Genomic DNA, 16,727 nt, shown 5'->3' on the forward strand with positions numbered 1-16,727 from the left:
TCCCCATTTTCTCCTTTTATTTATTTGCGAAGAGCCATCTTACCTGGGGTTTTGCAGCCCCCCACTTCCCCAACCTGGCTGTCTTGGAACTTTACAAAAACTATGCTGGCCTTCAAATCAGATTGCCCCTCCATGGTGCCCCTCATAACACTAAACCCTGTTAACTTGTTTGCGCTTAAAACTGGTCACACAAACTGCTAAGCTTACAGATAATCTGTCTTCTGGTCAGGTATTGCATGTTTTCTGCTAGGTCTACTGATCTCCCAGGCATCCATAGTCACTTTAAAGAAAACACGAACAGGCCTTTAATCTCAACACTTGGGGAGGGACAGGTGGATTTCTGTGAATTTAAAGCCAACCTGGCCTACAAATCAAGTTCCAGGACAGCTGGGGTTGTTACAGAGCAATCCAGGGGAGGGGGGACTTAAATGGAGGTTTACCTAACAAAGGCCTGGAAAGTATTTTTTTAAGACCTACTGTTCCTTGCCTCTCCAGCCACACCCAGAAGGGAGCTGAAGTAGGCCACCGTAACAGTACTGCCAGCATTAGGGACGGTCGGGTTTAAACCAAAGGACTAAAATAAGAACAGTCAATGTGCACACGGAAGTGAGTACATTTCCCTTGGGGATTGAACGCTAGGCCTTAACGCCACCGCCGGGACATTTTGGTAGTCTTGGAAACTCGGAAAAACATGAGTTGATGCTAACTCTGCGGTAGTTACAGGATGGTGGTAAAAGCTGAAGTGAGTGGAGCTGCCAAACGCGGAAAGTCCCCAAATTAGTTAACAGACACAGCCGGAGGCCGGGAAACGCCCAAGGAGGCTGCGACCAGAGCCGTGACGCACTTCCGGGGGCGCGGCCTGCAGCTCGTTCGTTTCCGCCGCGCCTGCGTCCTAGGGTCTGTCTACTGCTCCTCTGTGGTTGAGGCGCTGGCGTTCCGGCTGGGGAAGACATGCGCTCAGGCGGCGCGGTGCGGGTCTGCCGCCAAGTCTGCAGGCGCTGGCTCTCCGGGTGCGCGGGTCCCGCGGACGGGCCGGAGCGTGCGGAGGACCGCGAGGCTCTGGTAGACCTCTGCCGGAGAAGGCACTTCCTCAACGGGACGCCGCAGCAGCTCAGCCCTGCTGCTCTCCTGAGCGGGTGCCACCCAGGCTTTGGACCTTTAGGTGTCGAGTTGCGAAAGAATCTAGCCTCCCAATGGTGGTCCAATATGGTGGTGTTCAGAGAGCAGGTCTTCGCGGTGGACGCCCTCCACCACGAACCAGGCCCTTCGCAGCCCGGGGACAGTGCCTTCAGGTTAGTTTCTCCAGAATGTATACGCGAAATCTTGCAAGACAAAGAGCTGAGTAAGGAACAGCTAGTGGCATTTCTTGAGAACTTATTAAAAACTTCTGGGAAACTACGGGAGACTCTTCTTCACGGTATGGCTCTTCGCGTTTCGTGCTTCTGAAAAGGTTTGGGGTGGAAAGGCAGTCTTGCATGAATCTGAAGACGACAACTGGCCCTGGGTTTCCAGGGGAAGAAATAACCAAGTTTTCTTTAAAAAAAAAAAAAAAAAATCAGTAACATATTCATTGTGACCCACCTTCAGGCAAATGTCCGTGGCATCCTGCCCGAGGAAATGGGTAAAGCATTCCGTTTGAAGAGGAATCCCCTTAGAGCTCAACCACGCAGAACTAGGCCCTTAATTCAGTTTCATATTTGAAATTTCATTGATACCAAGACTTTTTCAAAGAACTTCATCTACTCGTCCGTTTTATGTACATGAAATTGTAGACTTATGTCAGTGTGTTTTGCTTTCTAGGTGACCTTTTAGCTTTCCTGCTAGGAGATGAAACCTTATAGATTTGTATTTTTTAGGTATGAGTGAGTGCTCTGTCTGCATGCATGCCAGACAGGGCTTCAGATCCCATTATAGATGGTTGTGAGCCACCATGTAGTTGCTGGGAATTGAACTGAGAACCTCTAGAAGAGCAGCCAGTGAGTGCTCTTAACCGCTGAACCATCTTCCCAGTCGCCGCATCTTTCTCTTTAAAAGTCAAATTCAACATGATGCAGAAATTCTAAAGAATAAAAATGAGCGATGAGATTGTGGCACACGCTTTAATCCCAGCACCTGGGAGGCGGAGGCAGGCGGATCTCTCAAGACGCGCCTGGTCTATAGAGAGTTCCAGGACAGCCAAGGCTACACAGAGAAACTCCCATCTCAAAAAGCAACACAGAAAAGTGACTAATTTGTAGTATTTTATTTCATAATCTTGACGTTGATTGCATTAAATAAACTTCTTTACCATGCCCTCGAACATCGGTCTTATTTCCTCCCTCCAGCCTCTTACATCTCTACCCTCAGGTTACACAGACTCTGAAAATGAGATTTTTCAGTTCAGTATGGATAACATAAGTGAGACATCTTTTCAGTAAAACAGAACAAAAAAGCAAAATTGGCAGGAAGGAGTTCTTATTTATTACATTTTTAAGCTCCTTCTGTTGATGTGTATATGGTATGCCACAGCACACACATGGAAGTCAGGACAGCTTTTAGAAGCCCCAGAGACAGAACTCAGGCCTTCAGGTGGGCAGGAACTACTTCCACCCACTGAGCCATCTCTCCAGCCTTGAGGAAATGTCCGAGAGAGAGAGACAGAGAGACAGACAGAGAGAGGAGAGAGAAACAAAGAGGAGAGAGACAGAGAGAGACAGACTATGCCTAATCAGAACGCAACCTGTGAACCTTGTTTAGTGAGCCAGAGAAAGTAAAACCTGAGGTTTGGGGTGAGAATGAAAACAAAAAGTGTGCCAGCCATACGTTAGATGATATTCCTTCTTAGTTAAGTCTATACTTTCATAATAGAGACTATTTTTAGGAAACATGATAACAGCGTTTGGAGTGAACGAGAAAAAACATGGCAAAATGTTAACTGACAACTCTAGGTAAAAGTATATCAGTGTCTTGGTTGTTTGGTTGGTGGTGAGATTTTCTTGTTTATTTTTTGTCTTTAATTTGAGACAGGGTCTCCTGCAGCGGAAGCTGTCCTCAAACCCCCTGTGTAGCAGAGGATGACTTTGAACTCCTGATCCTCCTGTCTCTGCCTCCCAAGTGCTGGGATTACAGGTATATAGCACACACCTGGCTTTTGGCTTCAAAGATGACAAACTTGATTTCGTTCTTCTGTTTCTCCTCCCGAGACGGGATTTCATTATGTACCCTGTCGTGGGTAGCATGGCACGGGTGCATGGGTTCACGCAGAGCTGTGAAGACTCTCCGGCCGAGGGTCCCTGGCCTCTGTGGACTGAAGTACTTTCCCTTCGCCCGTGGCGTTTTTATTTTTCTCTCTGTTTACACTTTAGCCTGTAGATTTCCATATGCCCAAAACAACCTGAATGAAGCTTACAAAAATACATTTCCAAGTGCAAATACCTAATTCGTGAGCTACCACGGTTTTCTGGATTTCCCCTAACCAAGTTTTGCATAGGCTTTGTATCCATGGGAAACCTTCAGACAAGATTCACATAGGACAACAAAAGGCACCTGTAACACAAAAGATGGATTAGAGCTGGGTGCTAACTCCAGGTGTGACGGGGGAGTGGGGGGTGGGGTGCTTTCTATCTCTCTGGCACCAGACCAGCAGGACATTCTATCACTGTACCCCAGGTTGGCCTCAAAAGTGAGCAGTGCCTGGATAACACACGCGCATCGACACACCTAGCACATTGTCCTAGTTTTTCAGTGTGTTGTAGATTGGAATCTCTCATGCTAAAGAGTTTTTAAGAGTCACTCCCTGAAGTTAAGTGGTAATTGCAGCTCAGAGTTCACTGGCAGTTTACACATGCGGGATAGATTTATGCAATGACTGGTTTGTTTTCTGACAGGTGCCTTGGAGCACTATTTTAATGGCCTGGATCTGGTAAACAGAAAGCTACCTTATGGTCTTGCTCAGATTGGAGTGTGTTTCCATCCCATCTCCGACACTAAGCAGATACCTGGCAGTGTTAAAAGGTACAAAATGTGACAGATAACCTGGTTTGGTCCCTAAATATTCCAGAATCGGTCATTCCTACTTTGGGACGCATTATATAATCTTCATAAAAGCTAACTTCCTGATTTTTTTTTTTAAATACACAAAGAATTGGTGAAAAGACTGAAGCTTCATTGGTGTGGTTTACTCCTGCAAGGACCTCCAGCCAGTGGTTTGATTTCTGGTTGCGCCATAGGCTTCTGTGGTGGAGAAAGGTACTGCAATAACAATTTCAGTAATTAATAATGAATTTTTATTTATTTGCCTTTCTGTTATTGGTTTTAAAGCAGGGCCTCACATCACCCAGGCTGGTTTCAAGTTCCGTCTGTAGCCTGGAATGACCTTGAATTTACCTTTCTGGGATTATAAAAAGTGCTAACACCCCCGGCGTGCTGATTCACTTACCTAATCTCCTCTGAGTACCAGGTTTACAGGCCTGCACCACCACACCTGGCTTATAAATAGAACTTGAGGTAGCTGTGGGGTTTTTGTATGTGTGTTTGTCTTTGTTTTAGTAGCCAGGCAGTGGTGAGGCACGCCTTTAATCCCAGCACTCAGAAGGCAGAGACAGACAGATTTCTGTGAGTTCCAGGCCAGCCTGGTCTACAGAGTGAGTTCCAGAACAGCTTCCAAAGGTACAGAGAAACGCTGTCTTGAAAAACCAAAAATAAAGTTACTGTGTAGCTGGAGGGATGGCTCAGTTGTCTTTTAGAGGACCAGAGTTTGGTTCTCAACACCCCAGTCAGGCAGTTTACAACTGAGGTTCTGTTTTCCTCTTCTGGCCTATGAAGGCATCTATAAACATGTGGCACACAAAGGGTCCACATAAATAAAGTAAATCTTTAAAAAGAAAAGTTGCTGCATTTTGGGGGCAGAGACAGGCCCATCACAAATACCGTGACAAATGTGTGGCGTCAGAGGGCAACTTTGGGGAGTTCATTCTCTCTTTCCACTATGTGGATTCTGAGAATCCAACTCAGATAGTCAGGCTTAGCAGCAAACACCTTACCCACTGAACCATCTCTGTATCACGAATTCTAATTGGTCTTAATAAAAACTCGGAGTCAGCTATCAGGGTGGAAGCTGAAGGATCGGAGAAGCCGAGTGGCAGGCACTAGTGTTCTTACCTCTGCAAGTGCTCAGACCCAAGGGGCAGTCCTGTCTTCAGACTGTCACGGACTGTACTGAGCTCCTGGCTCCACCTCCCCAGTGCTGGGATTAAAGGCGTTGGGATCCCAAGTGCTGGAATCACCTCTGTGTGAGCTATTTCTCTTAGAGACAGACTCAATCTTGCATAGCCCAGGGTGGCCTTGAACTCACAGAGAGCCACCTGCTTCCACCTCCTGGGATTAAAGGTGTGCGCCACCACTCCTTGGCCTCTATCTCTGCACTCTGATCATTTGAAAGCTTTATTTGTTAAAACACAGAATATCACCACACATCTCAGTGACTTGATTTTTGCCTTTTTTGAGACAAGGCAGCCCTCAAACCCGAGCAGGCCTGGAATTCACTTTTAGCTCAGTCTGGCCTACAGCTGGTGGCAACCTTAGTTTAGCTGGGATTGCAGGTGTGAGCCTCCAGCTCACCTGTTTGGCTTTTTTTTTTTTTCCAGTTTGATGAGGTCCTGGAGTTGACGGGAGGCTCTCTGTTGTGGTGCTTACTGTTCCACTGGATATAAGGGTGCCCTTGGCACAAATACGCTGAGCTCAGGGGCCGCGGCTAAGCCTTTATGTTTGGGGCTTTACTTTCAACCTGTTGCCGGGTAGAAGTCTCAGGCAACCTTAATTCTCAGAGATAAGTATGAAACTGAAGGAAACTGATCCTGACACTCATGAGGATCTTTGGCCAGCCGTGTCTATAGAGACCTCTTCTCAGAAAACACAAGTAAATCGACATCTCATTAAATCAGTGAGATGCTTTGTTTTGTAGTTCGCTATGAGTCCGTCTGACTTCAGCAGTACCGACTGTGAGGATGAAGCTGGACGGAAGGGCAGCAAACTTTACTACAGTTTTCCCTGGGGAAAGGAGCCAGTGGAGACTCTGTGGAACCTAGGAGACCAAGAACTGTTACACATGTATCCCGGGAATACATCTCGATTACAGGTGTGTGTCCTCTGACCAGATTCTCTGTTATCTGAACCCCTGAAGGATAATTGTATGGTGTCCTGTGACCAACCCCCAATAACTGTGTACCTTTTTTTTGTTTTGTTTTTTGTTTGTTTTTTGAGACAGGGTTTTTTTATGTGTGTGTGTGTGTGTGTGTGTGTGTGTAGCTTTGGAGCCTGCCCTAGAACTCACTCTGTAGACCAGGCTGGCCTCGAACTCACAGAGATCCACTTGCCTCTGCCTCCCAAGTGCTGGGATTAAATGCTTATACCACCACTGCCCAGCTCCCACTCGACTGTTGTGTACATTTTTTTAATATTTATTTATTTATTATGTATATAACATTTTGTCTGTGTGTATGCCCGCAGACCAGAAGAGGGCACCAGACCTCATTACAGATGGTTGTGAGCCACCATGTGGTTGCTGGGAATTGAACTCAGGACCTTTGGAAGAACAGGCAATGCTCTTACCCTCTGAGCCATCTCTCCAGCCTGTTGTGTACATTTTTTTGACCGCGTCCTAAATACATAACCTTGTATTTGTAGCTGTCAAAGTCAGGAAACTAACAGTAACCCACCACTATTAGCCATTCCACAAAGCCCGTGAGATTTAATTGAATATCCCAGTAATATGCTTTACAGGCCGAGGATCCAACCCAGAGCACGGGTTCCATGGGTTGTCCTGTGTCTATTCTCCAGATGAACAGTTCCTTCTGTCTTTCCTGTTCTTGTGTTCCGGGGGTGGGGGGCTTCTCTAGGTATTAGTTTGTTATCTTTTGTCACCTAGTTAATATAATGTTTGGATCTCTGGTAGGTCTCTCCAACGTACATTCATTTTTATTCTGTTTTATTTTACTTTCTTTTGTGCATGTGTGTGTTTGGTTTTTTCAAGACAGGGTTTCTTTGTAGTTCTGGAGCCTATCCTAGAACTAGCTCTTGTAGACCAGGCTGGCCTCGAACTCAGAGATCCACCTGCCTCTGCCTCCTGAGTGCTGGGATTAAAGGTGTGCGCCACCACCGCCAGGCTTTTATTTTACTTTCTGTGTGGGTGTTTGCCTGTGTGTATGCAGTGCCACAGAGACCACAGGAGGCCATCAGATCTCCGAGACCTGGAGTTACAGCTGTAGCCCACCATGTCGGTACTGGGAATCAAACCCTGGTCCTCTGCAAGAACAAGTTCTCTTAACCACTGAGCCATCTCTCCAGCCCTGTCCAGTGTACGTTCATTTATATCTTGGGATGACCCCAAGACTTGGTGAATGTAAGTCCAGGAACTAGATATGTAATGCATGCCTTTAATCCCAAAATATCTGAGGTTGAGGGCAGCCAAAGCTACGTAGTGAGTTCGTGGCTCAAAAAACAAACCAGGGTTTTAGAGATAGTTGAGCTGGTTGGTGAAGCACTTGCTGCCGAGCTTGACAACTGAGTTCAGTTCCAGGGACCCATGTGGTAAAAGTAACAACAAGTGGTCCTCTTACCTCAGATGCATGTATTAGCACCTGAGCCCCCACCACCCCATTATCAAACACAAGAATGGTAAAGGCCAAATAACAGGCCTCTCCCAGAGAGCACTGAAAAAGTTCTGAGGCCTCGGCCCCCTCAGGTGAATCAGGTGAATCCTCTCAAGGAGCGGAGCTGCTAGGTCTGACATTTACAGGTGATGAACTTGAAGCAGTAGACAGTGTCATCATCTTTGACCCAGTACTCAGCGTGGTCCTCATGGGCTAGGGCCTTTATAAGATGAATTTGTGATTTTTTTTTCCTGATTGTGTAAGTCTAAACTATATAACTTTAATAAGAGAAGTTCTGCTAGCTGGGCATCGTGGCACACACACCTTTAATCCTGGCACTCGGGAGGCAGAGGCAAGCAGATCTCTGAGTTTTAGGCTCTATCCTGGTCTATATGTAGTGAGTTCCAGGATAGCCAGAGCTATACAGTGAGGTCCTGTTTTGAAACACACACACTCAAGAAAAAAGTTCTGCTAAATGGTCCTTTTTTTTTTTTTTTTTTTTTTTTATTCTCTTCTATGAAGGGTCGAGATGGGCGGAGAAACACGGCTCCTTGTGTTCTGTCTGTAAATGGGGACCTAGACCTAGGCACGCTGGCTTACATCTACGATTCCTTCCAGCTCACAGAGAACTCCTTTGCAAGGAAGAAGAGCCTTCAGAGAAAGGTATTTTTGCTATTTCATGGATTTGGAAAACTAAAATTATGTGGGGATCTTTGTTGTTGGTCGTCCCCCCCCCCCCATATATATTAACTGTGCTTTTCCTTCTTCCTCTTGTCCCTTAATTGCCTCAGGTACTTAAACTTCACCCTTGTTTAGCCCCTATTAAGGTGGCTTTGGATGCGGGGAAAGGCCCGACGGTAGAACTAAGACAGGTGGGTTAAATAACTTTTAATTGCCACGACTTTTTGTGTGTTTGCCTGTGGTATGGAGGTCAGGACTACTTAGGAGTTGGTTCTGTCCTTCCACTGTGTGGGTCCAGGCCCTGGGAATGGAACTCAGGTGCCCAGGCAGTAACTGCCTTTCCCCACTGAGCCATCTTGCTGCCAGTTGCTCGTAAGTTGTCAGGAAGCAGTGTGTGGTTGACTTCCTGAATGCAGTGCTGGGGTTTCTCAGACTGTCCCTTCCTTCTCATCCTGATGTGGAAGGAAGAACTGTGCCCTGTCACAAGCCTTTACAGTTGTCATGGCTTTTCTGCAACCATGGGTTTTTTGTTTGTTTGTTTCCTGTTTTGTGTTTTGAATGATAATGGTAACAATTCTTGATTGGTATAAAACTGTTTCTTGGAAGATTTGCAGTCAGTATTCAGTTGGCATTGCTTAATTTCTTCATTTTTAGGAAGTATGCAGTTCAGTCAGGCATTCAGTGCATAAACTCGAACATTGGAAAGCCGAACAGTTTACATGGGTTTTAGAGATTGAAGAAAGTGGTGTATAGTTTCACACTTTCCTTTCATATTTGAAATCTATGTTTTTTTCTTCAGGTTTGTCAAGGGCTACTTAATGAATTACTAGAAAATGGGATTTCTGTGTGGCCTGGTTATTTGGAGACTGTGCAATCTTCATTAGAGCAACTCTATGCAAAGTAAGGATTATCTTCCTTGTCATTATTTAATTCATATTTCATTATGCTAATAGAATCAATTCTCTTCTACATATAATCTTTAAAATGAGGTTGCAGCCAGATGGTGGTGGTGCACGCCTTTAATCCCAGCACTTAGGAGGCAGAGGCAGGTGAATCTCTATGAGTTCAAGGCCAGCCTGATCTACAGAGCAAGTTCCAGGATAGCCAGGGCTACACAGAGAAACCCTGTCTTGAAAAACCAAAAATTAAGCCGGGCGGTGGTGGCGCACGCCTTTAATCCCAGCACTCGGGAGGCAGAGGCAGGCGGATCTCTGTGAGTTCGAGACCAGCCTGGTCTACAAGAGCTAGTTCCAGGACAGGCTCCAAAGCTACAGAGAAACCCTGTCTCGAAAAACCAAAAAAAAAAAAAAAAAAAGAAAAACCAAAAATTAAAATGGGCCTGGAGAGGTGGCTCATTGATGGAGTGCTTGCTGCTCTTCCAGAGAACCCAGGTTTGGTTCCCAGCACCCATGCTGAGCAGCTCACACCACTTACTCACTTATAACTGCAGCTCCAGGGATTCAGCAGCCCCGTCTGTCCTCCGCAGGTGCTGCAGTCATGAGGCATGCACATATAGACACACATACATAGAAGTAAAGCCTAAATCCTTAAAAATCATAGCAGGTGAGGGGTAACACAGGGAGCAATAACTCATCGTGAAGAGCACCTGCTTCTCTTGCAGACAACCTTCTCAGCGCCCACGTTCACAGCCATCTGAAACTGGAGTTCCAGGCATTCATTGCCTTCTTCTGGTTCCCATGGGTACCAAGCACACAGGTGGCCTACATACATGTAGGCAAACATAGAAGTAAATCCTTCAAAAAAATGATTCCTAGCTAGTGGTTGTGGCACACGCCTTTAATCCCAGCACTTGGGAGGCAGAGATAGGCAAATCTCTTTGAGTTCTAGACCAGCCTGGTCTACAGAGTGAGTTCCAGGACAACCAGGACTGTTAACACAGAGAAACCCTGTCTTGAAAAAGCAAACAAATAAAAAACAAAAGGAGATTCCTAACTTTTCCTTTCACAGAACTTTGTGCCTTGAGCTAGTAATTGCCATAGCAAGGAGCAGTATTTGGCAAGTATTTGAAGATAGACCTCAGTTTATCAGTTTTCAGGGAGGAAATTGGGTGTATAAAATCAGAACTGAAGGAACATAACTGGACCGCCTTTCCTGGATGGCTTCGGGTTCTGTCTGAGACTTAGGTGGAGGACAGAGACCCTATCTCTTCGGTGATTGGCATCTTTGCTTACCCAGAGCAGCTTCTAGTTCATCATCTCTCACTGAGAAGCCAACATCTGACTTCGAATGCTAGTATTTCTGCAGCCAGTGGAAATTTCCATGTGACCTGTGACAGGCTATGGTCAAAGCACACGTGCTCGGTATGAGGCATCTTTATTGCTCCCCCAGTCGGGTGTGTGCCTGATTTCTCAGTTGTGGTCTCTATCAGTTCACACGGCCTCCCCTGTTCCCCCAAGATCTCTTAGTACAGAGCCTTACACTAACTCACGGAAATCCTCTCGCCTCAACATCTTGAGTGCTAGATTATAGGTATGAGCCACTGTGCCTGACTCCTATATAAGTCTCAACTTCACACTGCTCTGACTTTCTAGCCATTACCCAGATTAAGGTCACTAATATCTCTGTCTGGATTATTAAAACAATCTTACAATTGAAATCTCTCTAGTGTTACTAGTTTGCTATTTTATTAATTTCTGGTTTTTTGTAAAATAATTTATCCTTTTATGCTTATTTTTATTTATTTGTTTCTAGCTTTTTGTGTTGAATTTATATATATTAATATAATTTATATTATATATAAATATATGTATAAGATTAGGAGATTTTGTGTTTTGCTCTTTTACTTTGTAGGTAGCTCATACCTGCAATCTCAGTGATCTGTAGGCTGAGGCAGGAGGATCACAAGGTTGAGGCCAACTTGGACTCCATAATGAGATCCTGTTTCCAAAAAGCAGTGCATAACTAAAGTATGCTTTTCAGGTGCTGTCTGCAGGAAAACAGTTCTCAGCATGTAGCAGCAACCGCCCAGGTGTGGTGGCAAACGGTCATGTGTGTAGCTCCGTGGCCGAGCACAAGACCTGGGTTTTTTAGACTCAAGCAGGGACACAGTAGAAATGAAATAAGTGGTGTTTATTCAGATAGAAAATGGAGGGGAACTTGACCTCCCTAGTTTCTATATGCTCTGAAGTCTTGTTCATGTAGGGTATCACTTAAAAATTTTTCCCTATATTTATTTATCGTGTGGGTGTGGGTGTGTGCCAGTATGGGTGTGCACATATATGGAGTTCTGAAGCCCCTTTTTTTGTTGGCTTTTTGTTTGTTTGTTTGTTTGTTTGTTTGTTTTTGTTTTTCGAGACGGTTTCTCTGTGTAACAGTCCTAGCTGTCCTGGAACTAGCTCCTGTAGACCAGGTTGGCCTCGAACTCACAGTGATCCACCTGCCTTTGCCTCCCAAGTGCTGGGATTAAAGGTGTGCACCACCACCGCCCCCCCCCCCTTTTAACGTATGGGTGTTTTGCCTATGTGCATGTCTGTGTACCATGTGTGTGCGGTTCTCACAGAGGCCAGAAGAGAGCATCAGATCCTCTGAAACTGGAGTTACAGGAGTTTTTTGTTTTTGTTTTTTGAGACTATATCTACGGAAGGGTCAGGTCCCTGCAAGTTCTGCAGCCTGCATCAAAACAATCCTTGATCCTCAGAGAAACAAGAATGAAACTCAGTTCAGCCCAGCTTAGTTAGCCGTTGCCAGATCATCCCTCTAGACTCTGACACCAGGTGGTTTAATGTAGCTATGTTTAAGCACTGCTCAATTTGGGGGGGGGGTGAGAGTTTCTTGATGACAGTTAACTTCGGTCCCCAGTGTACAACAAAGCTTAAGACATGGTTACATTGAAACTCTTTACAAAGTACTTCTGCCTTCTCCCGTAAAGGGCTCTGTTGGCTTAGAAACAGTGCTCAAGACAAGGGTGTGGGGAGAATAGCTGAGGTGAACTTGGCGCCTGTGGGAGTCCCGATTGGCCTGGCCCTAAAGTAACATAGAAGTTACATAGGCTGTTGTCAGCACAAGTGACATCTCTCCTAAGGATGGTTTGATGGACAGAGAAGCAGTCTGTAATAAGTCTGTAATGAACAATATTCTGGGGGATTCCAGTGAAGCTTAGCCCTGCAGACAGCAAACGACCACAAGGTTGTAAACTGTAGCCTTTCCCAGCATTCCAGGAAGAAGACAAATAAACATCCTTTGAAGAGATAAACATGCGTGTTTAACTCTTCCTGGTTTCCCTGGTGCTTAGTGCACACGGACCTCCTACCCCCTACATACATCTCGTCCATGTCCAGGCCGACTTTGAACTCAATATAACTGAGGATTACTTTGATCTTTGATCATCCCACCTCCTCTTCCTGAGTGCTGGGATCACAGACATACACACTGTGCCTAGTTTTGAATAAATGAATGTTTGGCCGGGCGGTGGTGGCGCACACCTTTAATCCCAGCACTCGGGAGGCAGAGGCAGGCGGATCTCTGAGTTTGAAGCCAGCCTGGTTTACAGGATCTAGTAGTTCCAGGACAGGCTCCAAAGCCACAGAGAAACCCTGTCTCAGGAAAAAAAAAAATCAGGGCTGGAGAGACACTCAGTGATTAAGAACACTGGTTGGTCTTCCAGAGGACACAGATTTGATTGCTGGCACCCACATGGCAGCTCACAACTTTCCATAAACTCAGAAGAGGACCCAGCGCCCTCTTCTGTCCTCCACAGGCATCAGGAACTTGTGTAATACACAAATATACAAACAAGCAAAACACGCATACAATAATAAATATACAAAATAAAAATACATGCATACAAATACATACAAAATAAAAATAAGGCTCCAAAGCCACAGAGAAACCCTGTCTCGAAAAACAAAAAAAAAAAAAAATAAAAAAAATAAAAAAAATAAAAATAAATAAGTTTAAAAAACGTAAAAAATGAATGTTTAATCTGATTTGGAAATCAGGAAGGCCAGTGTGGATTTATTGAATGATTGATGAATTAAAAACAATAGGTTAGCATGTTAAGTCATAAATGAAGTGAGGATTTATTGTAATACCAAATCTGTTGTATATCAAATCTTTATTTGAATATAGTTTATTTAAGAGACGTTAGCCTGCATATATTTCTCTGTCATTAAAGCCAAATTCAGAAGGCTGAGATCACTGTGGAGTTCATTCATTCATAGTGCTCCCCAGGTGCCAGAGGTCATCTCTTAGGTTTAGTTTTTCTGACTTTCAGCCAATACGGTAAATTCAAAACTTCACTTTGAGAGTGCTTCAGAAAAGGGGATCCTGTTGTCAAGGCCTGACTGTTAAAAGTGGCTTGTCCTCTGGGGTATCAGATGGTGAGGAGCTGATGTCCGTGTGGTGCTCATGTGTTTTGTTGACCACTCTCAGGTACGATGAAATGAGCATCCTCTTCATGGTTCTGGTTACCGAGACTACTTTGGAACGTGGGTTAATCCAGCTGAGAAGTCGAGACACCACAATGAAGGAAATGATGCACATATCCAAACTGAAAGACTTTCTCATCAAGTACCTAGCGTCAGCCACAAAAGTGTAGGTCTTCATGGTTCTGTAATAAATACTCTTTTGACTTTGTTAGCTTATATTGATATGGTTTTGATCATTTTGCATTTATAAAGTGTACATTTTTGTCTCTTTTCTTTGATTTGGTTTTTATTATCCTTTTGATATGGTCTGTTATGAAAACACAAATCCTGATATGCCAAATAAGCAAAATCAGGTTGGGCTGCATGGTGAGACCTTGTCTGAATAATTAAATAGAAAAAAAAAAAATCCTGAGGCTGGACATGCTCATTCCTGTAATCCCAACACTTGGGAGTCTGGACAGAAGGCTTGTTGAGCGTCCTAGGCCAATCTAGTCTGTAGAGTGAGACTTCATCTCCCAAACAAACAAACGAGAAGGTTGTTGAGGTGGCTCAGGAGGTAGAGGCACTTGCCATCACGCCTGAAGAATTTGATACCCTGTATATATGGTGGAAGGTGAGACCCAAATCCTCCAAATGTGAACCATGGCAAGTGAACCCTGTTTTTTGGGTTTTTTTGTTTTTTGGGGTTTTTTTGAGACAGTTTCTCTGTTGCTTTGGATCCTGTCCTAGAACTTGCTCTGTAGATCAGGTTGTCCTCAAACACAGAGATCCATCTGCCTCTGCCTCCCAAGTACTGGTATTAAAGGCGGGTGCCACCACCGCCTGGCCCAAAATAAATTTATTAAGAAACAAAATAAAAGGAAATCAAGAGGTTGGAAAGTCCAAAGCTAGTGTAACAGTAAGTAGTTGGGGACTTGGGTGCATCCTGTCTTCCTGTTCTATTTTATTTGCAGGGTTCATTCTGGCTTGGGGGAATAGGATCTCAAGTAATCCAGGCTGGTCTGCATCTTGACATGTAGTCGATGAAGACCTTAAACTCCTGACCCTCCTGTAATCCCACCTTCTGAATGCTGGGATTACAGGTGTACACTACCACACCCAGTTTAGGTAGTGCTGGGGATTGAACCCAAGGCTTTGTACATGCTAAACAAATACTCTACCAGCCTAGCTACATCCCCAACTCCCAGCTATAGGTATTCTGTTAGAATGGAAATGCACCAATGTTTTTGTAATATCCTTCTTGTTCATAATACTGAGAATTGAGGGGCTGAGAGATGGCGCAGAGGTTAAGAGCACTGTGTTCTCCCAGAGGTTCTGAGTTCAATTCCCAGCAACCACATGGTGGCTCACAACCATCTATAATGAGATCTGGTGCCCTCTTCTGGCTTGAAGGGATAATGCAGACAGATGCTGTATACATAATTAATAAATCTTTTCAAAAAAGAAATACTGAGAATTGAACCTAGAACCTGACATCTTCCTGTTTGAGCCTCCCAAGATGATTGGTGTGAGCCACCATGCCCAGGTGTGTGTGTGTGTGTGTGTGTGTGTGTACACAAATGCATGTACACGTGTGTGCATGTGCATATGCTGTCCCGGGAAATCTGAAGGATCCTCCTATGTCTACTTTCCTGGTGCTAAGATTATAGCTGTATGACAGAGAGCCTGGCTTTTAGTGGGTGCTGTTGTTTTTATCTAAGTTCTCTTTACCAATAAATACTCAGGAGCTTGATATTGGGGTGAAAACCTGCTAGATCAGAGAAACCAAGAAGCGACCAGGTAACCTTCCTTTTCGGCTGGAGACCCAGCAAGAGAGTGTCTCTCCACACTGTCCCAAGCCAAAAAGGACCACAAATCCCTTCATTCCTTCCCTACTCCTTTCTCTGTGTGTCTCGGTATCCATCTTAACAGGTCTCTGTACTCTCTGTGGCTAATTCTTGTCAACTAGTTGCTGGCTCTGCTTCCTGATCCAAAGTTAATTTTTTTTAACACAGTCTCAAGAGTTTCACAGTGTGATCAAATATCCCACAACATTTCCCATTTTTTGTTTAAATAAGAAAGTTTTTAACTTCTAACACAGTAAAAGTATATACAATAAGAACAATTATCAGGTATTTTCTAAATAAAAAGGTTTCAATTGAAACAGTGAAACTGTACAGCAAGAACAATTATCAGGTAAGAAGTACATTCACAATGTATAGTATCTTTTTAGGCCTTAAAACATTTTCTTAAGCTTTTTATGTTTGTTACTCTTATATACTTTACATTTTTTGTAAGTTTCTTTTCTGAATTATGTAACAAAAACTTTATCCAGTCTTCAATTTCCATCAGAGACCCAAAAAGAATATAATTTTACCTGAGTAAACAGGAAGTACAAAGCAAGCAACCTCTAAAACTATAAAAATGACAGGGACAGCTGGCTTCCTGGACAGTCACCCAAGGTTCTTCTGTAACGTTAGGGCATTCATCTTTGTCCTACCAACTAAAGTATCTAATGACTTTTCTGTGAAGCAGAAATTTTGAAGGACTGGCCTACCTTGCCTTGGCAAAGTTCACCAGTCTCCTTTGTGTTCTGCTTGTCCACCTTGGACAGCATACTGTCAGCAGTTGAGGGCAGTTTCTTGCCCAGTGGCTAGCTTTGCCATATTGAAAGCAAGCTCCATATGGAGGTTCCTTGATGCCCATCATCTTTTGAAGTAAATTACTGTTTTGTTTCTGAGATTGTAATAAAGTTTGTTTTTGTTTGTTTGTTTAGTTGGTTTTGGTTTTTCAAGACAGGGTTTCTCAGTAGCTATGGAGCCTGTCTTGGAACTCACTGTTAATCAGGCTGGCCTTGAACTCAACCAGTTTATAATTACTTGGATAGAAATAAAATTTCTTACAATTTTTAAAAATCTTGCCGGGTGGTGGTGGCGCACGCCTTTAATCCCAGCACTCGGGAGGCAGAGGCAGGTGGATCTCTGTGAGTTCGAGACCAGCCTGGTCTACAAGAGCTAGTTCCAGGACAGGCTCCAAAGCTACAGAGAAACCC

At 44.4% G+C, this 16,727-nt stretch overlaps 1 protein-coding gene across 2 annotated transcripts; it reads left to right on the forward strand.

Moving 5' to 3' along the window:
- Positions 1-890: 890 nt before the first annotated feature.
- Polg2 (DNA polymerase gamma 2, accessory subunit) lies at positions 891-13,912 on the forward strand. Of its 2 annotated transcripts, none has more exons than XM_038327840.2 (8): positions 891-1,417; positions 3,867-3,993; positions 4,122-4,227; positions 5,942-6,115; positions 8,151-8,291; positions 8,420-8,500; positions 9,109-9,209; positions 13,701-13,912. In XM_038327840.2, the coding sequence occupies exons 1-8, from the start codon at positions 952-954 to the stop codon at positions 13,864-13,866; spliced, it is 1,362 nt and encodes a 453-aa protein (XP_038183768.1). In that variant the 5' UTR covers positions 891-951; the 3' UTR covers positions 13,867-13,912. The 2 variants fall into 2 exon arrangements, with proteins under 2 accessions (XP_038183768.1, XP_038183770.1); XM_038327842.2 differs by having other exon boundaries at positions 8,247-8,291.
- Positions 13,913-16,727: the final 2,815 nt, after the last annotated feature.

This window comes from Arvicola amphibius, chromosome 4 (assembly GCF_903992535.2).
Source record: "Arvicola amphibius chromosome 4, mArvAmp1.2, whole genome shotgun sequence".
NCBI lineage: Eukaryota > Metazoa > Chordata > Mammalia > Rodentia > Cricetidae > Arvicola > Arvicola amphibius.

Bases quoted from the DNA above. Each gene is read 5' to 3' on its own strand.
- Polg2 (XM_038327840.2), top strand. From the start codon at position 952: ATGCGCTCAGGCGGCGCGGTGCGGGTCTGCCGCCAAGTCTGCAGGCGC. The intron at 1,418-3,866 runs GTATGGCTCTTC...GTTTTCTGACAG, and splicing joins ACGGGAGACTCTTCTTCACG to GTGCCTTGGAGCACTATTTT. The intron at 3,994-4,121 runs GTACAAAATGTG...AAATACACAAAG, and splicing joins ATACCTGGCAGTGTTAAAAG to AATTGGTGAAAAGACTGAAG.